Source organism: Cibotium barometz, chromosome 49 (assembly GCF_041138505.1).
Source record: "Cibotium barometz isolate CiBa-2024 chromosome 49, ASM4113850v1, whole genome shotgun sequence".
Classification (NCBI taxonomy): Eukaryota; Viridiplantae; Streptophyta; class Polypodiopsida; order Cyatheales; family Cibotiaceae; genus Cibotium; species Cibotium barometz.
In genome coordinates this window covers 17,627,652-17,653,091 of record NC_141094.1, presented here as the reverse complement: position 1 = coordinate 17,653,091, position 25,440 = coordinate 17,627,652, and the positions used below count along the sequence as shown (strand labels likewise).

Genomic DNA, 25,440 nt, shown 5'->3' with positions numbered 1-25,440 from the left:
AAAATCTTAGGGAATATTGCTATTGGAACAATAGATGTCATGCAAATTGGTGCTTGGTGGTAATGGCCATTGCTAGGTGGTCATGCAAAAGCTGGTGCTTGGTATTGAGTGGTCTCACTGGTTAGAGATGGCGCTGGGTAGGTGGGCATAGCTCTTGTTTATTGTGTGAGTGTATATTCACTCTTTTTATTGTGATTGTATTAATTAATTCGCGCTAAATGCAAGCATTAATTATTAAATTATCAACCTTGCGATTTGATTGTAAGGTTTATAATTGGTTTTCTTCGCCACCTCTCCGCCCACCCCCTTAACCCGCTCCACCACCATTGCCTTCTCCCTTCTGCTTGTCCTCGACCTAACCCCTCATATGTGCCTTTGCCTATAACCCAAACTACAAGTAAAAACGCAATCGAATTACAGTTGTTGTTGAGAAAGAGAGTGCGACTGTAGATTCCACGCATATAATGAAGGGCCATCAACAACCTTAATAGTCATTGACACAACCGGTGCGCACGTGCACGTGTGTGTGTGTGTGTGTGTGTGAGAGAGAGAGAGAGAGAGAGAGAGAGAGAGAGAGAGAGAGAGAGAGAGAGAGAGAGAGAGAGAGAGAGAGAGAGAGAGAGAGAGAGAGAGAGAGAGACCATTGAGCAGAGAGAGTGTCCGTCATCCCAGTTTGTCTCTCCTCCCTTGTGCCTTTATCCCTCTCTCTCCAGCGGTACGCATCCCTCTAACTCTCTCTCCGCCTGTAGTAGGACAACTCCTCCCCCTCCAGCTCAGGTTATGAACGCATTGGTCTGCTTACACCATGAGTTTGGCGTTCTCATCATCCACAAGGATGTGAAGCCTTCATACTCCTCGACTCTGGCCTTGAGGCACATCTTGCAGATTTCAGGCGTGCAATCGATCCCTTGAAGACATATGGCGTCCATGCCGGCGAGCTTTCTTTCTAAAAATAACCTTCAAAACAAAATCCAATCTTTCAAATTATGCTACCACAATTTTTTTTCCCATGTTCACAACCCTAAACTAATTAATTGATTTGAAAAAAGACGTTGGGGGCACTTATTTGGTTAGAGATGGCGTTCGGTAGGTGGGCATGGCTCTGGTTCTTTATGGGTGAATCACGAACTAAGGTAAAAAACTTTAATGAGGTTGGACGCCTGTTAAAAGTTGGCTCGTATAGGTGTACACGTGGCATGCAAAACTGGTCATTAAACCCGTTTTTTTGGACATTTCGATCGTAAAAAACCCGTCAAAAATTACAGTAGAATACCTATTTTTAAACGGTATACTACTATATCGGGGCGCGTAAGCGGGAAGCCCTGTTAAAAAGAAAGCACTCTCGCGTTGTGTTCTCTCGTCTTTCAACGCGAGAATCTTCCTTGCTGTGGCCTCCATTAGTCAATTTGTAACTTGCGATTGTCTGTATTATGATGCCATCCTTTCGTTGAATTGTAGAAGACATGTCTAGCAATCTCAAAGTGCAGCAGCTTCGAGACGCTCTAGCAGAACGGGGACTCGACACTACTGGAACAAAACCTGTCCTGGTATGGATGATCTTCTATAAAACAACCTTGAAAAGTCTGGTTTGACGACACACGTGGGATGCAGGTTGCACGCCTCGGTGCACACGAGGAGGCCAAGGCGGCGAAGAAGCGAGAGGCGGATAGCTCTGCCGCAGATGACGGCCCGGTCAACAGCGGGAAAAGAGCCAAAAGCGGTCCCACCCCCGAGGAGTTAGCGGTTGAAGAGGCTATTGATGGATTAACTGTGGCTGAATTGCGCTCTGCCCTTGCCAAGCGGGGGCTTTCTACAGTCGGAACCAAGAAGACGCTCCACAGTAGACTCTTGGAGGTCCTCAACTCCGCAAGATCAGCTGAGAAGCTCAAGGAGGACGACGGCAAAGAATGTGACGGTGCAGACCAAGGCCTTCTTTCATGGCACTCTGAGAAAATTTTTGATTTCAAATTTGATTACAAAGTAGAACAACATTTTGACTTAGCTAGAAATTAACCATGGATGCCTCTGCCCATACTGGCCGTAGTCAACATCAAGGTTAATACGTCGACCTTCTTCCGTGGCCTAAATTTCATGTGCGATATGGGATTCGGAGACTTGACATACATGAGCCACCTGGATGTACCGCAGGTGCCACTTGCACAATGCTAACTATCCTGCCAGCCAGTGGACCAATGACCAGAGCCAGTGCTGGCCAGTCGCTGCAATCCTGCTTATCACCGAAGATGAATTGTGTGAAAAAAAAAGAGGTGTTCATGTCTCCACCCCCAATGTCAATGAAAAACATCCCCTGTGTGACATCGCCCTTGCACTTCCATAGAACAGTGACAGGTTTTACACTTGCTGTTACCAGGCAGTACACAAATGTTTGTCTAAATGCTGAGTAGGAGGTCCTGCAGACGGTGTTTGAATCATTGAACTGTGTAATAGTTGCAGCATTATAAAAAGAATTTCCTACGCTTCTTGTCTTTGGATGGCCAGAAACCATAGGTAAGGAATACCAAAGCTGGGAGCATAGGGTGGGAGGGCCAATTTTCAGAATAAACTAAGACATAGGGTGTGGTAGGATTGCTTCAGAGGGGTGGTGTAAGGTCTCCATAGACTACGCCCAAACCCTAACGAGGTTTCATAGACCCGATATTGTACGCATCGCATGATTGTGATAGATTGTGGCTAGCGACCCACCACCCAACCGTAGAGTCCAAGAGAGAGAGAGAGAGGAGCATGTTCAACTCTGTGCGCTGGCCTGCAGTCTGCCTGTCCCCCCTTCCAAAGGAGAGAGAAAACGCAGTTCAGCCCTGCTGACCAGCCCACCGGCCTGTTGCAAAGAGGGAGAAAGCACGTGTGCCCTGTTCAGTCCCATCTCCTGTTGTACTACACCCCCTGCAGCCGCCGACCACGAGAGAAATGAAATGAAATAAAATGATATATTAACGTCTTTAGAAGGCCAAAATGACCTATGAGACCAAAAAGGTTACAACAATTGGTGGATCTGATACAATGTCTGTGTAAGAAAAGCTAAAAACAACTAAACAACTAACTGAAACTGAAACAACTATGAGGAAAAGTAAGGTACTAGGAGCTCCTAATGGATAACATCTGGGAGGAAAACTCCAGCAACAAAGGTAAGCATCATGCACATCACTATCCAAAGATGTCTCTCATCGGTCAATGGCGGATATCCTCAATGTCCTCTATGGTGAGTACTCTGACTGGACGTCTCCCATGCCGTGCTAGTATGGTCATGATCCTCTGTTGTAGTCTCCGGCGGTGTCGAGATGGGCATCTCATCTTGGGGCGCCTAGACCGCCCCAGCTCTATAGCCCGATCAATCAGTGTACCTCTGGTGCGGCTATACTCTGGGGCTAGCTGCAATGCCTGCTGGCCTGACTGCTTAATCTCTGGTCGAAAGAAGTCTGTAATTTGCCTCTGTAGGTGTCTCTCCCTCTCTGATCCCTTCCCTCTCGAGAGACCCTCTCTATGTCTACGCACCTCCAGCAAGTATAATCCGAGGCAATTCTGATCTTGGTATTTCACGACTCTAGAAAGTGGTCCGAAACCCTCTCTGAACAAGTAGTGAAAACGGCTTCGTATCTCATAATATACTGGACAGTGACATATGTAATGTAACTCTGTCTCTGGCTCCATCTAGCACAGTTGACAAATCTTGGCCTTAGCTGGTACTCCTCTGAATCTGCCAGTCTCAATCTCTAGCTAGTGTGAGGATGTGCGCATCGGACCAATAGCACACCCTACCCCATGAGAAAGATGAGTATCCATGTAGCTGGGTCTAATCACAAACCCATCCTCCGTGAGCTGGAGAAGATGATCTCTATAGAAAGCCATCTTCGTACCAAGCTCATGTGTCGGCTGTATCCATGTCCTCCTAGTGTCCAGCTGAGTCAAGTCCTGCCTGATAAGTCTGGTAATCTGTGCTCGTGTGAGAGAGAGGGAGGGTGCATCCAGGGAGTACTGAAATGGAGGTAGCCTGTCCATACTAAAGCCATGCAGTTGGAACCAAGTTGTCATCTGTGCATACCAACATGATCCGTCTCCCTGTGATGCCAACTGTCGTGAAGACTCCAGGGCTAAGCGAGCATATCCGTCTCTAGGGAGAGCCCAAGTGCTATGTATAAAGGAGACTGATCGAGTGAGTGCCTTTACTACCAATGGGGGGGCAGCCATCTCTGCACGGATAATATCATGTGGTACACGGAGGCCTTGGCCCTAATCATCCGGGAAATCATAGAAACCAAGGGCCTCTCCATACATCTCCATCCATCAGTGCTACCAGCTCGGCTGTGGTGATCCACTGAGGGTCCCCATATCTCCACTCCATACAGCATGGCTGAAGTGACCAAAGTGTCAAAGAGCCAGAGCTTTGTTCGAGGTTCTTGAAATTGAACCTGCGAACACATCCTCTCTAGTCTCCCCAATGCTGCATAAGCTCTGGTCAATTTGGTCTCTGTTACTCTCAAGGAAAATAGTGGGCCACTAAAAACCACACCAAGGTAAGTATATGCATCTATATACTCCACTGTCTCCTGACCATATGTAAAGGTGGGTACTGACCTCCTAACCCACTGTGCTGTGGTGTTATACACCATCACCTTGGTTTTACCAAGGTTAACAGACAATCCACTGTCCTGTGTAAACGTGTGCAATGCATCCAAATGACGCTGCATCCCCTTTGGAGAATCTGAGATCAGCACAATATCATCAGCATACAATAACAGGGGAATCCATGTCCCTGCTAGCTGTGCTCCTCTGTCACCCTCTCGCTCTACATAGTCCGAAACCTCATCCACGTACATCGGAGAAAGGGGGTAGCCCTGTTTCACTTCAATAGTGGAGTGAACCATCTCAGATATACCCTGAGTAGTGCGTACCTGCCCCACAACTGTCCTGTATAAAGCCATGATTTCCCAAATTAGCTTTGTGGGCACTCCCATCTCCTGTATTCTGTGCATCAGTTTGGCTCTTGGTACTGTGTCAAAAGCTTTGCGGAAATCCACAAAGCAACAATAAATCCTCTTGCCATATAATCTGCCCTCCTCAATAATAGCTCTGAGTGTCAAGATATGGTCAAGAGTGGATAAACCTCTCCTGAACCCTGCCTGCCCTGATGCACGTATGCCCTCTCTCTCTCTGCCCATCCACTCAACTCCCGCTCAAGAATAGATGCATATAATCTAGCCAATGTGTGACCAATCATGATGGTACGATAATTCCCAAGAAGCATGGGATCCCCTGACTTGAAGATAGGCACAATCGTGGACATATTCCAAGCCTCAGGAAAACCCTCACACATGGCTCGGTTAAACATCATAGCAATAAGCTCTGCAAGCATATCTCTGGCATAAATAAAGTGTTCTGCTACCAAACCATCATGATCATATGCTCTCCTAGTCCTCATCATGTCAATAGCTTTCCTTACCATCTCAGCAGTAAAGAAAGCACATGTCTCTGGGAATGGCTCCGATGGGTCTAGCAGGGGCGGCTGTCCTGGTGCTGTGTACCCCTAATGCTGCATACTCACCCCAAATCTCTGTGGAGGTAATGGTTGGTGATGGTGAATGCTCATGGAATAGTCTCCATGCCTCGCTTGAGTCCTGACTCATAAATAACTGATACAAATCCCTCTCTAACTGAGCAAGATAAGCCCTCTTCTTCCGTCGCACTAGGTGCCGGAAGGTAATCCGTGACTGTCTGTGAGTGGTAACACCCATGAGCACCTCTCTCTGTAATCTGATCCTCATCTCTCTGCACTCCTCATCATACCAACTGTTCTGGGGCATGTTCCCATATTGTCTCCGTGTAGGCTGACTATGGGGATATGCCTCTGATGTTGAAGCATGAAGCGTCTCTATCAATATCCGAGTGAGCTCATCTAATGGCCGTCCCGGCTCCTCGGTACTCATCCGTGTACACGGTGTCAGTCTCCCTCGTAAAGGTATAATGAGTGTGTGTGGAGACCTATCCCAATGGAGCGGTGCTGAATTGAAATGTGAGAGTGAAGGACAAGCTAGCATGATCCACTGCTATTCCAACCGGCCTAGTGCCTACCATAAAATCCTGAAAAGAGGGAATGAGATTGGGCTAAGCCATAACATAGTCCACTGTACTAGCATTATGCCGATGTGGAAAGCTAGTGAAACCGCCCGATGTCGAGAATCTCTGTAGGCCATTCAGGATGGCCAATCCATGTGCAGTCCCCATGTCTATCAAATACCGTCCATACACTGTATGTTCCTCATCCTGTGAGAGTCTAGATAGGCCCATATCCCTAAACATCAAGCTCCCTCAACATCTCCTCTGAGGTATCATAAAATACTGTCTGGTTATGGGCGGTCCTGGCATTGAAGTCCCCCAGGAGAATGATGTCACCATCCCTGGAGAACTCCCAAATGTCATCATCCAAAATAGAAAAGGGAGACTGCCCGCTAGGTGATGCATACACTGATGTACTAGGAGCAAAATAGCATATAGCAATGTAGAGATATCTACCTATCTCTGCCCTCAGTCTAACCCACATGTACCTAGCTTGCTCATCTCTGCGGACTATATGTATCAGTGGCTGTAGCTCCTCTCTAAACAATACTGCCACTCCTCCTGAGCCCCATGTCCCTCCCAGTGAAACTATCCTCAAAAGCCCCTACATCAAGGCGTAGAGATCCATTACAATTCCAAGTAGCAACTTTGAGTGTAGTCCCATAGGTCTTGCGCCGTCATGAAGAGCGCCTCTCCATAATCACCACTCTTACCATCTCTATAGAAGGCCACTTTCCGTTTCTCTCGGGCTGCCCTTATCTCGGGCATAACTTCTTTCATGTGGGCAAGTTGCGAGAGTGTGAGGTCATCTCCAAGAAATATTCCCGTCTTCTCGAGTGTAGGACGTCTCTTCAAGAAGTCCTTCTTCGCTTCCATGGAGGGGAAACGAATGATAAGTGCTCTCTCCTTAGAAGATTCGCCACTACCTTCTCTCTTCTTTCCCACTCTCCATGCCCATCATAGAGAAGAGCTCCTTGGTTTCCCCTTCCTCATCATCACGGTCTTTTAGATCGGACACTCGTACATGTAAGGCCCGGGTCTTGCTCCTTTGCTCCTCTTCAAGGGTCATGTTGATGATGGTGGGAGTGGGGATGGGTGGCGATTCTTTACCTTTCCCTTTCTTGGTGACCTCGATCCATTTCTCCGCCTCGTCCATCTTCTTTTGTGTCTTTGTGATCACCTCCACCCATGAAGATGTCTTCTCTTTACGTTGCTCCTCCTCCTCCTCTCGAATGATCCTCATTTGTTCCTTGATGGTATTCAGCTCTTCAATAAAGGAGGGCTGAAATTTTCCATCCTCAAGCTTGCCTTTTGAAGTGGCTTCCAACTCCTTTTTGAGGGCTGAGATTTCAGCCGCTTGACTTTTAGCATGAAAGTTGGCCTCCACTAGTTCCTCCTTTAAGGCTGAAATCTCAGCCTCTTGCTTGGATGTTCTCTCTTCAAGCTCTTGGATTTTGTCAAATTTCTTCTTGAGTTTGGAGAGGCGGTTTATGATTGCGGTAACGGAAGAGTCGACCATCTTCTTGTTTTCTTTGATAATTGTGCCGAGCTTGTCCTCCACCTTCACGAGCTCCTCTTTAACTCCGGTCTTGGCCATGACTTTTTGCAAAACTTCCCACAGCCAATGGACTGGAAATTAATCCATGACACCAGCGTGAAACAACAGGAGCAGGGGGAGGGGGGGGTCAAGCCATGTAGGGGAAAGAGAAAGAGAGAAGAGATTCAGCAAAGAGAGAGTTATGTTGCTGCCTTGGGGGCCTGAGGAAGGCTGGGTGGGGAGACGGAGGCGGAGGGACGGGCCAGCCCAGGCGGTAAGAGAGGCGGGCCGGCGGAAGCGAACAAAGGGAGAGAGGGGGGCGTCGAGCGGGGGCGAACAGCGAGAGTGGAGAGCACCATCCAGCCTTGCGCTTCCTGCCCCTGCAATCCTGCGTTTTTCTGCAGCCCACACCAGTCGCCGGCTTATTGCAAAGAGGGAGAGAGAGAGAGAGTGCTGCACAGTCCTGCTTCTGAGTTCAGCCCACGTGTAGTCACACGATTGCCCTTAGACAAAGTGAAAAAGCACACACTTGAAGCTTCAGCCCTGCCCGCCTTGCTTTTCACCAAGAGAGAAGCGTGTAGCTGCAGCGTGCCAGCCCTCCCAAGAAAAAGCACACCCACGTGTAGATGCGGCCGGCGCCTCCAAAAAGAGCATGGGCCCCCCAGAATAGCATATGGGCCACGATCCCTCCATAAAGGGTATTGTTTTATTTTTACAGGTTTTAAACCCCTTTTCCACATGGGTTAAATAAAAATAACCTTGTTAAAACCTTGAGTCCTTTTTAACTCCCAAACCGATGCCATTCACATTGTCCACCATGTCCCCGTGAACACCTGCATACTGTCCAGAGAAAAACACAGGGTCGTGACACCATGTACTCCTTGATCCATTCCTGTGGTTATGGTTTCACTTTGTGTATTCATAGCCGTCAAGAACGATTATAAACTCTAAACTGTTAGGGAGTTTGTTTAGGAGTGGTTAGGCCTAGAGGCCACCAAATGGGATGAACGGTTTTGATGAGAGGATTAGGCCTGGTAACAAAAGTTTCAGATGACTGCTGTCAAGTGTCGAGCTGGAGCAAAGCCCATTAGAACATGAGAAGGGCTGGTTAAGAGTTAAAGAGAAATCATAATTGGTTGAATCAGAAACTTTTTGGAGTAGTTGCCTTTAGTACATCCATTATGTGAAGAATAGGCTGTATCGTTTAAAAACAGTCTACAGGATTATGGTTGCTGTGCTAAAGAACCTTAAAAACAGTCTACAGGATTATGGTTGCTGTGCTAAAGAACCTTATAATTCCAGGTTGAGTTTTAATTTTCGTTTTTTGTTATATAAAAGAATAAACAAGAAGATTTTGGGCAGCCTGCTAAGGTTAAACTGGGTTTCCTGGACGCTAAGGTTGGAAATCTTCTTTTGACTTCTTTATTGAAATTATAGGAAAGGAGCAAGGCAAAGAGGAGAAGATTGTGGTATTAACCAAAAAAGGGAGAGCTGTTTTGGACAATTATCTACCAGATACGGTGAAATCTCGATTTCATGTGCTAGAGACAGTAAGTGTTTGTTTTCTGATTATTGTGTATTTTTTGGTTCAAATTTCTGTGCAAACAATTTCCCATTTAGGGTTGTCTAGTGTGTTTCACTTGCCATTTTTGGGTCTTTGACAACGTTGAAGTCTGAAACATATTTACTTAACAAGCATTTCCTGTTGTGCATATGTGGCCAGACCTAGTACACACCATGCCATTTTGTTTGACAGTTTTCTTGCTGTTTCGTACAGGACAAAGGCATTTATGATGCTATGCTGAACCAAACCAACGTTGGCGATAACAATAATAAATTTTACGTAATTCAAGCCTTGGGTATGTTCTTGAGCAGAAAGTTAACTGCATAATTCTGTGGAATACCTAATGGTTATCATGGTGATATTTTTTCAAACTATGCCTCCAGAATCTGATTCTGGAGCTGGTCAATATTATGTGTACACTCGCTGGGGAAGAGTTGGAGTCCGGGGCCAGGACAAACTTTTTGGTCCTTATTCTGCAAAGAATGATGCCATAAGTGAATTTGAAGCCAAGTTTTTTGACAAAACCAAAAATGAGTGGGAAGAACGGCTGAATTTTAAACCAGTACAAAAAAAGTATACCTGGCTCGAGAGGGACTATAGTGATGATGTTGCTGAAGCATCAGAGTCTAAGGCCAATGTGAGAATTTCTGTGTCTTGTTATCCCCTTTCCAGTTTTCTCCTTCCTTAATAACAAAGAATTCTGCTGGCAGTATCTTTACTTGGCTTGTTTACTATTTTTCTTTTTTCCGCATCTTTATTGCCAAAGTAGGTGCTTTTGGATACACATTTTAGGAGTGATTGGAGCCCATCTACTGTGATTACTTGATGTTACCAGTTGTAATTTTCCTGTTAGCAATTTGCAGAAAATTGACACGAAGTCAAAGTCTATCTTCAAGACTCCACAAGAAAGCAAGCTTGAGAGGAGAGTGGCCGAATTTATTACTTGTATATGTAATATTGACATGATGAAACAGCAAATGATGGAAATAGGTGATTCCTGCTTTCTTACTTCTCTTAAATGACTATTGTTTGGATTGATTATTATTTTTTCAATCATGAGATAAATGTTTTGTTTGCATATTATTCCTACAGGTTATGATGCGAATAAGATGCCACTTGGTAAACTGAGCAAAGCCACCATACTCAAAGTATGCCTCTTTGGTCGTCATCTTTTCTCATGAAATTCTGATGCTTAAAAGGTTTTGCAAAGTGAATAGTTTCTTGCCTGACTTTGTGTTTGGCATGGAGTAGGGTTATGAATCCTTAAAAAAGATTGCTGCTGTATTGGAAGGTTCAGCACGAGGATCACTAGAACAGTTGAGCAGGTGAGGTGCTTAGTCATGAATCCATCAAAGATAATTTTTGGCAAAGAGACTCGTATCTTCTTTGATATTATTTTTGGGCCGAAGGTTCATGATGCTCGTGCTCTTTTTTTGGCAGTGATTTCTACACAGTAATACCACATGACTTTGGATTCCAAAAAATGAGTAAGAGTCAAATCAAGCTTAAGAGAAAGTAGTGGGACTACAGAGCGGCATGGATTGCAAGCTGTGAAGTTACATAAACTTTTGTCTCTATTCTGAAAGATTTTTTCTTTTGCGTTGAGGCAGGAAGTTTTGTTATTGACACTCACGCAAAGCTGAAAAGGAAGTTGGAAATGGTATGCGGTCTGTTATGATAAATTTGTTCAAGTTCATACGGTTTACAAGTTCACATGTAAATGTGACACATGGACAGCCAAATGTAGGCAAGATGACCTGCCATGTACCGTTGCTGCTTTATATTTTAAGCCTAACTTGGGAGTTTTGCACCCTTAGCAACATCTTATTTCGAAACACTGCATTTTAACAAATTTTTATATTTGTCTCATATTGCAGGTGGAGGCACTTGGTGAAATTCAGCTCGCCACAAAACTACTTCAAGATGGAGATGAAGAGGTTTGGCCTTATGTTCACTACTGTAGTAGAAGCAAGATGTATTGAATGCAAGAAAGTCAACTAGCAGCTCACCTTCATCTGAACAGATCCAGTAGGAAGTCATAGATTTTTGTTTAGAAGTTGTTGGCCACCAAAATTTTGGGCTGAGATCAACCAGGAGAAACATATTGGTTTTACGTACTTAAATACTGATGAGTGCCCTTCAAATGGAGAGTATAGAAACACAAATTCATTTTAAATGTACATTTCACAACCAACTGTTGCACATAAGTGTAGAGAAAAAACCACAACTTTCGTCATCTGAGAAAACTTCACTGTTGTTAGGCTCTGATCTCTGTGCTGCCAACAAAGAATTCATTCTAATACCAGAAGGTAGCTGTATCCAGAAAATCACAAATTCACCAATCTTTGCATAAAATAAACATGCAAGGTTTCTTGCCCTTTTGCAATGGAATTACAAAAGCCCAGCTATACATCCTTCATTTGTTTGCTAAACAAAATAATAAAGATTATGATTTTAGCTGTATTTTTATCTGCAGGATGATCCAGTTTACAGTCGTTATCGACAGCTCAATTGCCATCTCGAGCCACTTGAATACGATTGCGAAGAATTCGACTGGGTAACTTTTTATATTCATGCAATTACATGGGTTGTGTACTTTATTTAATGTGATGTTCAAAAGGCTGGTTTTGATAATTGGCAACGAAGTAGATCCTTTCATGAAAGTCAGTGGTACTGCCACGATGATGTGAGGGAGGTTGTACATATAAACCTCTGCCAATTGTCTCTCTTTTTTTTTTTTGGGGGGGGGGGAAAAAGATCCTTCAATTAGTTAAAGAAAAAACAGCCACAAAGGGCTAAGTACAACCACAACCGGCTAGATACAAACTCGCCTCATATAAGGGTGGGAAACAAGTGATCATAAGGGGAAGAGATGCTTCTCCTCCAGCTGGCCGCTCTATGAGGAGAAGGCTATCTCATACAGGGGGAGGGGGGACAACCATACAGGTGGTCTGTAATGCCAAATGGGGTCACCGCCTTTATTTGTGAGAGAAAAGGGCAAAGTCTTCAAAGTCTCAAGAAGGCTTCCCGCCGCTTCCGCATGCGGTTAGAACCTCCTTTTAGCTTCCCCCACTAACTGCGGAGGGGGTGAATAATATCAAGCCATATTCTCCTGATGGTCTCAACTGGCGGAGTGTGGGTACCCTCGATAGCACGCCAAATGTGCCAGGCTGTGATGCTACTGCGAATCTCCCATCTCTGGTATGAGCCTGGCTCCCAGTCACCTGTAGGAGGGGCTGTGACTGGTACTGTTGCAATACAATGGTGAGAGACCTGAAGGGCTGGCTAGCTCTCCCCCATCCTCCTCATAAGCCCCGATCGCTCCAGCCTCTGTGGCCCAAGCGACACTGCCCCAAGTGATGATCCAGGTTGATGCCCCGTCCATAGCGAAGATGCGGAGAATCCGCTGCCAAATCTATTGAGCCTTTGGGCAATCGAGACTCTTGATGGTGGCCGCACCGCGGACAAGCCACTGACCGACATCCAACTGCGAGCCAAGTATCGACTGCCAAACTCCTGTGTGTCATTAACCAAAGAAAGAGTGTGATCTTTCTAAGCCGAAAATTGTCCCAAAGCCTCTTCTAGAAATCTGAAAGGAAACGTTGTGATAGGCCCTGTAACTGCCAATGTGCTGTTGTTGTTGGTGTGCCATCTATTTCAGGCATCTGGATCCTGCAACCTAGCCATGTTGTATATGCAAAGAAGGGGGCGTCCATAGTCTCCTCTCGATCCGCAGGATCATGCCAAGTCCACTCTCCTGGGTCCCACTGCAGCCGCGCGAGACTCCCAAATCTATAGCCACCATAGTCTCTCCTTGGCCACCTTGGCTGGTGATGGATCTATGTTCCATTCGCGTACCCAAAAATCGATCACCCTCACCCTCTGCAAGGTGCAGTCTCTGAAATCCTCCGAGGGAAGCTCTGATATCTTTAGTCGACCCTGGGATCCAATAGAAAAAGTGAGCAGACCATTGTCCTCATCTGCTCCGTGGACCGCCACGAGGATATCGTATCTGGTAAACACTCCTAACCACACTAGGGGGGTCGGGTCTGGAATAGGCATCAGCCACCCTTGAGGGATAGCTGAGCTGAGTCAATGACGATGTCGACCTTGGATCCCTGTTAGGTCTCGCTCCTGCTCCTCCAGGGGTAACTGCGTGTGTGCAATCCAATCTCCAAGAGACCTGGACGGTCCCCCGTGCTCAAGGCTCCCCAAGATACATGCAGTCGGGTCCCTAACATGTGGCCATTGGTTGCAAATCTGTCTGAGGGTTGGCTTGAGATGATCCCAAGCCCGAAGTAAACTGATTGCAAATCTGTCCTCAAAAGTTGGGCTAAAACCATGGGCTCGCATCTCTGTGAAGATCCATCGGGTATTCTGCGGCCATGGGCCCGAAGTGCGGGCTGAAATCTGGGCCAATAAGAAATCCTTCTAGGGCTCACTACCCCTCTGACAATCAGCTTGCCTAGTAGGGCAAGGCTCTGAATAGGGGGATGGATGAGGCCAAGCCTCCCTCTGCTACGTGGCTGAATGATCACTCGCCATGCCACCTTGGCCCTGGCTGGCCTCCCATCACTTCCAGCCCATAAGAAGTTCTGGATCAATTGTTGTACTTGGCCAATGCATGCTTGAGAAAAGGCCCAGCACGAAGTGATGTACCACATGGTGGCTAGAAGTACTTGGCCATCACTCTGCTTGCTAGGGAGAGCCTCGCCGAGCTCCAATATAAAAGCTTCTTTCGAATACTCATAAGAATAGTCCACAAGTGAGTTGTCACGACATAGAGTACGATTCCTTTTACATTTAAAAGTACCACCACACATTGTTGTTATCCATAGCAATGTTCAATTACTTACGATAACCAACAACAACCACTAAAGACAATCCGTCATAGAGATGAGATGTGTACACCAAGTAGATAATAGATCTTCTTTATTAAGATATATTTTATACAAATTATCAACGAGTACTTATACCTTTTATGATTCTTTGTTGTCCGTCGATGAAGAACCGCAACTTGATCTTTAATGTGTACACTATTGTGTACTCATGAGTTGTTCTCATGTGCCACTCTTTTTCTAAGGCACACTCGAACTCCTCCATGAGAATGCCTAGCGCATGAGAAGTCATGCGCAAGCTATTGTCATAGAGTGCACCTCGCACGCTCCTAGCGTCTGTTGGGTGTAGGCAAGCTAACCTCTCCTCCGTTATGGTTTGCAAGGACTACTCCGTCAGTCACTTACCTTACTTGCCTATAGGACTTTCATGGGGTGGGCTCACCGGGGCGGAGGAAACTACGACGGGTAAAGTCGGTGTCGAAGTAGGGAGAGGAAGGGGGGGAGGAGGTGAGGGAGGTAGTGAGGGAGGGCGGAGGGGTGGAGGAGCTGGGGAGGGGTGGTGTTGGGAGAGATCCATCGGAGAGGACGGCTGTGGGGGTGGGCTCACCGGGGGCTCGGAGAGGCCAGTCGGTGGGATGAGAGACGACAGAGGGGTGGAGGAGCGGGGGAGGGGTGTTGTTGGGAGAGATCCATCGGAGAGGACAGCTGCGGGGGTGGGCTCACCGGGGGCTTGGAGAGGCCGACAGGTGGGATGAGGGAGGGCAAAGGGGTGGAGGGGCGGGGGAGGGGTGCTGTTGGGAGAGAAGATGGCTGTGGGGGTGGGCTCATGGGGGGGTCGGAGAGGTCAGTCGGGGGGTCAGAGGGTGCTGTTGGGAGAGATCCATCGGAGAGGACGGCTGCGGCGGTGGGCTCACCGGGGGCTCGGAGAGGCGAGTCGGTGGGATGAGAGACGACAGAGGGGTGGAGAGATCCATCGGAGAGGACAGCTGCGGGGGTGGGCTCACTAGGGGCTTGGAGAGGCCGACTGGTGGGATGAGGGAGGGCAGAGGGGTGGAGGGGTGCTGTTGGGAGAGAGGATGGCTGTGGGGGTGGGCTCATCGGGGGGTCGGAGAGGTCGGTCAGCCTCTTAGAACACGGGGGGTCGAGGGGAGAATCTCGACGAGGGATCGGTTGCCATTCTGGTGGGGCCCGCTCTGAGACTGGCGAGGGCACGTCACCAACGGAAAAATCCTAATTAAATGGTCATAACGGTTCTCTGACAGACCCGCACCCTCCTAAAATCTGCCAGCCTGGCACAACCGGCGGCGGCGCTCGGCTCGAGTGGTTGTTTGGTGGCCCGGGTGCGGGCCAGTCGTCCGCCACTTGCCGGTAGATGGGTCATCCGGAGTTGGGGGCTTGGGGCTCTGTAGCTTGAGGGCCTGCCTCTCTCCTTGCCCCCTGATGAGGATCAACACAAGAAATGGGAGGAGGAGCCATTGGAGGTGGTCTCCTGGCTTGCCGCCGAGGGCAAGCTCTGGCTAGATGGTCCATCTGCTTGCAAATGAAACATTGGCCTAGGAGGCCTAAATACTCCACGCGTTGTTGTATGGGGTTGCTCCAGAGGCTAGGAAGAGATATACAATGCGGTACTACACACTCCGGCGAGGCCCCACAAATACGGAGGGATGGAATCCCAGCTGCCCACGCGAGGGCCGAGGCAACAGGGGGGGTGGGGGGGACTCCATCACTCTCCCGATGGCACCACCAATCACCGGGAGAAAAGGAAGGTACTCCTTCCTAAGGCTTGGAAAAGAAACTGTCACTGGGAAGCCCAAAATGCCAGGCAGTGGGTTAGACGTTGGATCGAAGCCGTGCTACCACCGTGCAAAGAAGGCCTGTGCCGTATGCAATGCAAGGGGACTCACCTACATGACCTGGTCTGATGCTGCTGTGGCGAGTATCCGTGCCCCAGAGTGGAATATTGGTGATCTTTCGCAGGTTCGCCAATGAGGCTTGCCTTAAAGAGATCCCTGAGCTGTCCGTGCGCAGGGCGGCTACCAACAATTTTGAAGACCAAGGTGGAGGCCTCAAGAGAGGCAAATGTCGTGGCGAGAACTTGAAAATCCGCTTCGGAGAAGGAAATGCAAGCAACAGCGGCCTCGGCTGGGGATGAGGGAGCGGCTGCTGCCATGGAGTCCTCCTGAGGGCGAAGACCAGAATAGGCCGAAACTTGCCTAATAGAGCAAAAAACCCCAGAAGCCTGAAGCACCAACTTGCACGAGAGGGGTGAAAGGAGAGAGGCGGAGAAAAAGGCGAGTTGGAAAGAAAAGAGGAGGAAGGGGGGTGGGGGGTTGAAATGGGGGGCGAAAAAATCCGCTTCGGAGAAGGAAATGCAAGCAACGACGGCCTCGGCTGGGGATGATGGAGTGGCTCCTCCTGAGGGCGAAGACTAGAATAGGCCTAAGAGCAAAAAACCCCAGAAGCATGGGAGGGGTGAAAGGAGAGGTGGAGAAAAAGGCGAGTTGGAAAAGAAATGGGGGGGGATTTGAAAAGGGAAAAAAAAGGGGGGCGGGCGGGGCTTTGTGGGGTGGGGGGGGGGGGGGGGGTTGCGCAGGGAACAGGGGAGGGAGGAGAAGGGAGGGCGGCGACCAGAGGGAAGGGCGCAGCAGCGCGACAGAGGGGCGGGGGGGTGGGCGCAGGCAACACGAAGGGGGAGGGGGGGCAGGCGACGCGAAGGGGTGGTTCAGGAGCTCGCGCACAGTTGAGAAGTTATATCAGGTACCTCATCGCCAATCGTCTCTCTTATCAGCAGACATTCAGCATCTCCACCTCACCGATTAGAGCGTCAACAGCTTCCTACGAAACACGATCTAATTTGTGCTGTCATGAATTTCATGAACTCACAAGCAATCCTGTCAAGACTTGAAAAGGAAAAGAGGCATTCAACAATACCTAACATATGAAACAGTGAAAATAAGCATTTAATGATCCCCAACATATGAAATAGTGAAGAATGGAAAGTTTTTCCTGAATTTGCCAGTGCTTTCGTCATAGTGCTCCATCATATATGTGCTCTACAACTTTTTATGGGCAGGTTGCGGGCTGGTCACTACTGTAAAGAGTCCAGTCCACATCACTACTGCTACACATCATTACACAACAAAACGATTTTTATCTAATTAGACAGAAAAGGAATTGCCCTTGTAGTCCAAGCTCTGCGTCTGTTGCCTGCCACCCTTGTGATAGAAGATACAGATAAGAAAGTTGAAATTTTGACCATTTAGTAAACAATATCAATTAGCAAAACCTTTGGTCAGAGAGAGAGATTCTCCCCTCAAGAGCCTATACATCTGGCAGATATACAGGAGGCAGAAACCGAAACGTCCTTCTATTACTTCTGATATTCTTGGCCTCGCTTGTATTCCTGCCACTTTACAATTCTTTGTGCTTGCAGCCGGCCATCGAGGTGCTAAAATGCCACTCTTGGCTACTCAGAATGACAATTACTAAACACAGTTCTGTTATATATACTCCAAGCAGCAGTAAAAGACCTATATTGGGGTTTGCCATTTGACAGACACATTTACTGATTTACGTTAGCATAAGAATTGCTGCTTGAAATTTCGATGGCTTACAGATTCCTTTGCAGATAAAGCAATATCTCAACAATACACATGCAAAGACACATGCTCAGTATGGACTTGAAATTTTGCAAGTGTTTAAGGCAAGGAGAGAAGCTGAGGAAGAACATTTCAAAAAGGTAAGGTCTCAATAGCTATCATTTTAATGTCTTAAGAGATGCACTTTCAAATGTACATTATCATAGCTGACTGTCTACTTTGGATCGATTCAATTTCTTCCCAGTTTGCTAATGTGAAGAACAGGATGCTCCTTTGGCACGGTTCAAGATTGACAAATTGGACCGGAATCTTATCACAGGGTATGTTCAATTTGGTTCCAAAATGTCTGCATGTCTAACATAATATGGTGCTTCTTGGTGACGTCTGGCAAGTTGCTGGGGTAGAGGAAACATGGATTCTGCCTCATTATAAGTCTCGGAGGGCTGCCTTCGTATGCTAATATTGAAGTTTATACAATCAGAGAACTGGCAAATTGAAGACTCCTGAACAGTGGATGTAAAACTTTTTTCTTGGACAGGTTTAAGAATAGCTCCTCCAGAGGCTCCGGCTACAGGTTACATGTTTGGGAAAGGTGTCTATTTTGCTGACATGGTTTCCAAAAGTGCAAACTACTGTTATACTACCTCTAGGGATCCTATTGGAGTTCTTCTGCTGTGTGAGGTCAGTTTTACTGGTCAAATGCAAGTATAAGGCTACCTTTTGAAGCAAACTGCAATTTTGATTCTGGGCTTCTACTAAGATCTCGAAAACTCTAGGTGGCGCTTGGAGACATGCGGGAACTGCAACATTCTGACTATTGTGCGGACAGGCTGCCAGCAGGAAAATTGAGGTAATTTGGGATTGGGACCTGTTGTTGCTTTGAATTCATTACTTTGTTGATCTTTTGTTGTCTTAGGTGTTGCTTTTGTTGCATAGAAAATGTTTTAGAAAGTTACTGTTACTTCTTCTTAATCACTTCTTGAATTAGATTTTGATATGCTATTTCTTTTAACTAAAAAAAAAGTTTTCCATTCAAATATTCTGCAAGCTTTTGCATGCACAAAGGAGTTACTAATCTGATCATCATTTCTGAACAATGCTTTTAAATTATAATGGTTGAAGCCTTGTTCTGCTCAGCCAGACGAACTTCGAAGGTTGATGAACTGAGTTGTATGCAAGAGAAATAAAATATGAGATGCTTAGAGTCTTGGCCTGTGAAAGTTGCTCTAATCTTCTCTCATCAGGGCCTGTGCTGTTTCACATTATGTCCAGCTTGTATCAGCCAAGTTTGCAAAGTTTTGATTGCAAACTTTGACCAACAAGAGTGATAGGGTATACACATTACATTTTTCCTTCCTATAGGGATGTGCAAGCTCTCAGAGTTGGAATCTGCAGGCTCTCCTTCCCATCTAAAAGTGAGTATCAAATTCTTTTGCCTGGACCCAAAGCCAAATTTCTCCAAAATATTGATCATCTTTATAGAGGCTACGAGGGAATGAAAGAGTCACGACTGGATCTTCATGAAACACATCATGTTCATAAAACTAATTCTACTTAAGTTGTCAGCCACGATATGTAGACTCCCTTTCCTAATCTCCACCACCACGAGATGTACAGCCGGAAATGTGAAAGATAAAAAAATCCTTCCAAGGCTCAGTGCTTGGAAGGAATGCTTGTTGGGTTTTATGCTGTGTATGCACCCAGAGGAGTGCTAGTGATCATCAGTAGGTTACTGGGGCACTTTTTACTTCAGTTAGTGGAGGTTTTTTCCCCCAGTTTAGTTCAGTTTCACTTATATGCAGTTTATAAGTGTTTTGGTCCACCCGGCACATTTATGGCCGGACATGTGAACACTTATCCTTTAGGGTCACTATCATGTGGCTATTGTACTTGATTTTCTATTCATTGAAGCATACTGGAAGTCGTGTTCACTCCTCCCTCTTGGTTTCCACGCCTGATTGCCTTCTGTAAACCCTAACCCTAATCCTTGAGTGCCTTCAATTGGTATCAGAGCTTTGAAGCACTGCATTGCTGCTGCCCGTACAGTATACGTACACCTTGTCTGCGCCAACTTCAGTATCTGCTGCCCGTACACCTTGTTTGCGCTGCCTTCAGCTACAACTGTGCGTTGAACAGCATTCAGTACCTGACAGCGCCGTACAGCATACTGTACCTGTCAGCGTACGTGTACCAGCCACCGTAAGCGCCGACTGTCACCTGCCTGCGCCAACTGTACAAGACAGCGCCGACTGTCACCTGCGCAGCCATACGCCTGTAAGTGCCGACTGTCACCTGCCTGCGCCAACTGTACAAGACAGCGCCGACTGTACCTGCACAGCTCTGGTCGACTTTGTCAGTACGGTACTGTGGTCGCCCTGCCCCGTACAGTCCTCTGTACACATCTGCTCACAGTATTCCGTACCTGACCAGTACCTGTCAATACTCGACTGTTTCTGTACCCGTACTGTACCAACCTGCAGAGTACCTATTCGCACTGTTCAGTACAAGTACATCCGCCGTACTTCAACTGTACCTGCAGTCTGCTCCGTACAGTAAACTGTACCTGCACAGTATAACAGTCAAGTCATCCACACTGTGGTAAGCATTACAAATTTTGAATATTGGGCATTTTTATTTTCTCTGTGAAAATATACAGGCACAACAGGTAGATTTTCTAGCAAGAAAATATACAGATTTTTTGCACAGTTTGGGTGCAGCAAATTTGGGCATTTTTGGGGCATTTTGGCATTGTGTACGCCATTTGCTGCTCTACTTAGTCATTGGTGCATTGAGCTGCACATTCTGAGGATTGAGAGTGCAGGCAGATTTGGGTGAACTGTATTCAGTGGAGTACAGTTGTTATCAGGGTTTTTGCTATTGGTTTTTTTTTTGGTAAACAGGTACAACATTGTGCATAAAGCATAATGGCAAATCAACAGCAAAGTGATGTATTCACATATTTGTCTAAGGAAGACAAATTGGATGGCACGAACTACTCCTTGTGGAGTTTTATGCTAAAAAATGTGCTTGTGGCAAAAGGTCTTTGGGATTTTGTTAGTGGTGATGAACCACGTCCAGGTCCATTGGCTCCAGAGACTCCTCCCCAAGGGGGTGCTCGTGGACGAGGACAACAGGTACAGGCTCCAGGACAGCCATTGCCTGTTCAGAGAACAAATGCTCAAAAGACATGGGATGCCAGGGATGCACAAGCTTTGTCACTCATTGCATTGTCAGTTACAACAGGCACCACAGGTCAGACATATACCTAGATGGTATTTGAGGACATTACAGGACAGCCATTTAGAGGGTCCTCTTGCTGGTCGTACTCGTAGGGAGACCAATGAACATGCACACATCATGGATTTGAATCTGGTTATGGCAGCCAGTTTACAGGATGATGATGAGCCTGATTCATTTGTGGATGCATGAGATAATGTGCATTGGAACAAAGCCATGCAGGATGAGATTGATTCTATTAAAAAGAATCAAACACGGGATTTGGTTGATCTGCCCAAAGGCAAGAAAGCCATTGGTACTAAATGGGTCTATAAGTTGAAAAGACATGCAGATGGATCCATTGACAGGTACAAAGCCCGTCTAGTTGCAAAGGGCTATGCACAGAAGAAGGGCATTGATTATGAGGAGACATTTGCTCCTACATCCCGTATGTCGACACTTAGGTGTGTCATTGCATTGGCTGCACATCGTGGTTGGGTTGTTCACCAGTTGGACATAAAGACTGCATTCCTACATGGGGACCTCAAGGAGGAAGTTTATGTGTTTCAACCCATGGGATTTGCAGAACATGGTCATGAAGGGAAAGTATGCAGGCTGAAAAAGGCCTTGTATGGTTTGAAACAAGCTCCACGAGCTTGGTATGCAAAAATAGATGCTTTTCTACTCACTCAGGGATTTGTGAACAGTCCATCAGAGGCCACTTTGTATCTGAAGAAAGAAGAGACAGATCTGCTGGTCATCAGTCTTTATGTGGATGATCTCTTGCTCATGGGATCAAATGATGACAAAATTGCAGCTTTTAAGGAGATACTGCAACAGACATTTGACATGTCTGACTTGGGCCTTGTACATTACTATTTGGGCATACAGTTTGTGCAGGATAACAGAGGCATTGGGTTGTTGCAATCACGTTATGTTACTAAACTTCTGGAGAAGTTTAAATTTCAGGATTGCAAGCCTATTAGTACTCCTATGGAGCCTGGGATGAAACTGTCACTACAAGATGACAGTGTTTCCTTTGATGCCACTACATATGCTCAGGCTGTTGGGTGCCTCATTTACTTGTGTAATACAAGGCCAGATATTCAGTATGCAGTCTCTCAGTTGAGCAGATTCATGCACAGCCCACGGTTGTCACATTGGCAAGCTGTGAAGCGTGTATTCCGTTACTTGCAGGGTACCTCGTCTCTTGGTCTGCTTTATCCTGAGGGGGGTGACATGCAGTTACATGCTTACAGTGATTCAGATTGGGCTGGTGACTTTGATACCAGACATTCCACTAGTGGAAATTGTTTCTTCCTTGGCGCTTCATGCATTTCTTGGCTAAGCAAGAAACAGACCACAGTGGCCACTTCGTCTTGTGAGGCAGAGTACAGAGCAGCCTACACCACTACTGTTGAGTGTGTTTGGCTGCGTCGTCTTATGACTGATATGGATATTTCAGTGGAGGAGCCTACACCTATCTATACTGATAGTCAGAGTGCCATTGCTGTGGCCAGGAATCCTGTGTTTCATGCTCGCACGAAACACATTGAGATTCACTATCATTTTGTTCGGGAGAGACTCCAGGCAGGAGATATCAGTCTGATCTACTGTCCTACAGATCAGAATGTGGCAGACATCTTCACCAAGGCATTACCACGTCCGAAATTTGAAGCATTCCGCAATGCTTTGAATTTGTTTCCTTTTGGTGGATGATGTACAGTGATCACATATCACTCCAGGGGGGTTTGTTGGGTTTTATGCTGTGTATGCACCCAGAGGAGTGCTAGTGATCATCAGTAGGTTACTGGGGCACTTTTTACTTCAGTTAGTGGAGGTTTTTTTTCCCCAGTTTAGTTCAGTTTCACTTATATGCAGTTTATAAGTGTTTTGGTCCACCCGGCACATTTATGGCCGGACATGTGAACACTTATCCTTTAGGGTCACTATCATGTGGCTATTGTACTTGATTTTCTATTCATTGAAGCATACTGGAAGTCGTGTTCACTCCTCCCTCTTGGTTTCCACGCCTGATTGCCTTCTGTAAACCCTAACCCTAATCCTTGAGTGCCTTCAATGCTCTGGCAGCTAGCTTGCAAAGCAATGCCTTGCATTGTATATCCGGATCTACAATATTCAGCCCCGTGTCTAGGACGTATAACAATCTCCCAAGGCACGTGGGCCCGAGTGTCACAAAATTTCTCATTGCTTCTATTTTCTACTGTTCATGTGTGGGATATGGTGCCTGACATGACATACATGTGTGGCTTGTGGAGCCTGACATGGTGTGTTGGTATGGCATATGGAGCCTGACATGATAGTACATGTATGGCTCATGGAGCCTGACATGATAGTACATGTATGGCCTTTGGAGCTTGACAATTGTGTACATGTATGGCTCATGGAGCTTGACATGATGTGATTTCTCGGGACTATATTTATGTTTTGGGAAGATTCCGGAAGGATCATGAAGCCCTGAACACTTTACGTGATACAATTGAGCAGATGGGTGCCTGAGATTATTGATTGCCTGTGGAAAGCTATAGCATTACCCCATTGATTCAAAAGAGATTTTGGCATAGATTTTGGCACTCATACATGAGGAGCAAGATCTCCCACTTTTAGTTATTTTTTACATGGTGGCTTTCCCACTAATCAGTGGAGGGCTACCCCGTCGGCCCCAGATGCCAAGTAGCTTTTAAGACAGTTCAACATTGTATATGGGGGTGTAGAGGTGCTCAGAGGATTTGGGGACCTATATCTTAGCTTATGTGCAGATTGAGGAGAGAGACCATTTATGTTACTTGGGGCGCTATTGCTTGGCTCATTGAGTTTGGTCCACAAATATTTTGAGGGCAAGGATTTGGACACCCCCATAATGATATGCAGAGGTGTGGCCCAACGTTGCATGCTATAGGATATATTCCTCATACACGGTATAAACCACCTCTGCAGATGATTGATACTACTTGGGAGCTCATTGCCAATATCACAGCTTGGCAGATTTGGAGGACCAGATGCACAGAGGCTATTGAGGGCACTCAGATATATGACACAGTGCATTTGTACTATATGGGGAGATATTATTCACTCTTATGGCCACATGGGCACGATCGTATACAGGGATCATCCAGATTTGCGCATGCAAAGCGGACTGTTTTCATGAGGGAGTGGGATGAAGGGATTTTTTCTCAACGACCCTCATAGGAGGACTCTCTTGGCAGCTTTGTGCCCCATATTGGTTGAGATCACCCTACATTTTGGGATGAGATTTTGTTTTGATCCGGCTTCGAGCCGTGATTTTATTTTATTTTTTGGTTCCAGCTTCCAGCCGTGATTTTGTAAGGTTTATTCATACTACACCCCCCCCTCTTGGAATTTATGTCATATTACCAAGGAGAAGTTATTGTTACAAGCATTGTGACCTGTATTTCTGGGATTCAAATGTGGATGCCTTGAAAGCAAGAAACAATTAGCATTCATTTCTTCTTGCAACTTGCTGCAGCACAAAAGGTGTGGGTGGTACAGGGCCAAACCCTAAGGAGGTCAAGGTTCTTCCTGATGGTCTGATTGTTCCAATGGGAAAACCTGTTGAAAAGCAAGGGAACAGGGTATGTGGAAATTCCGCCTTCTCATTTGTTATTTCATCCGTCTCGTGTCTTGTTTCTTCTTCTTCCCATCTTGTGACCTGTGGCGTCGTCTTTTGCAGGGGTCTTTGTTATACAATGAATACATTGTTTATGATGTGGCACAAATTCGAATGCGCTATGTGCTGCAAGTCAAATTCAATTACCGGTATTGAATTTGAGAGACAGGTGCCTGGGTACCGTAATTCATTTGTTTTCCCCCCCCGCCCCCTCCCTTTTTTTGGCAGGCAAAATATATAGGCGAGACAAGAAGTTTGGCTTTTATAATTTTGATAAATTGCTCAGCTAATAATGAATGGCTACAAAATTTGCAAGTAAATTCAACGTAAAATAACTATTTGCTGATATATGCCTGGAATTAGCCAAAGGCCAAAACAGTATTAACCTTCGCAATTCCTATCCTCTTGAATTTTAATTATGATAGGGGTCTGTCATTGTCAAGGTGTGCTTGCCGAGTTCCACTCCCTCATTGTGCATGGACCCCACCCCTATGTGAAAACACATGCATCTTATTTTGCACTGTTATGACAAGTTGTGTAGGGCTCATTTCAAGAGCACAAAGATCATCCACATGCACATTAAGATGACTTTTTTTTGGTTGATGTTATTTAGTTTGTTGTGTCCTATTCGGTTAGTTCCCTACCATGCATGCATCATATGTTTAGAAAGGGGTGTAAGCTCGATTACTTTACACGCGTTCACAACAAATAGGGGCACACAATGAGCGATAAATAAAATTCATTAATTATTTGAATCAAAAAACCTTACGTTTTAAATTCATTAACAACCGCTCTCCCCCTCTCAACCGCTATCGCCACCCCCCCTCTCTCTCTCTACGTTGAAACGTTCTCCTCGATGTAATCCATTGGTATCTCCATCAGATATCTGTAGGTCTCTGCGTTAAAACTTGTAAAACCGTCCTGTGCAGACACAATAAACGCTGATTTTATTTATCTTATTGCTTGTA

At 46.2% G+C, this 25,440-nt stretch overlaps 1 protein-coding gene across 2 annotated transcripts; it reads left to right on the top strand.

Annotated features, from left to right (window-relative positions):
* The first annotated feature begins 1,296 nt into the window (after positions 1-1,296).
* On the top strand, positions 1,297-25,081 carry PARP2 (poly(ADP-ribose) polymerase). 2 transcript variants are annotated; one of them, XM_086786613.1, is made up of 18 exons: positions 1,302-1,547; positions 1,612-1,915; positions 9,044-9,156; positions 9,384-9,465; positions 9,554-9,807; positions 10,034-10,160; positions 10,263-10,318; positions 10,422-10,495; positions 10,611-10,657; positions 10,781-10,830; positions 11,048-11,107; positions 11,647-11,727; positions 17,637-17,747; positions 17,852-17,927; positions 18,146-18,288; positions 18,384-18,457; positions 24,332-24,437; positions 24,536-25,081. In XM_086786613.1, exons 1-18 carry the CDS (start codon positions 1,464-1,466, stop codon positions 24,626-24,628), a joined length of 1,935 nt encoding a protein of 644 aa, XP_086642739.1. In that variant the 5' UTR covers positions 1,302-1,463; the 3' UTR covers positions 24,629-25,081. The 2 variants fall into 2 exon arrangements, with proteins under 2 accessions (XP_086642740.1, XP_086642739.1); XM_086786614.1 differs by lacking the exon at positions 1,612-1,915 and having other exon boundaries at positions 1,297-1,547.
* The last annotated feature ends 359 nt before the right edge of the window (positions 25,082-25,440 follow it).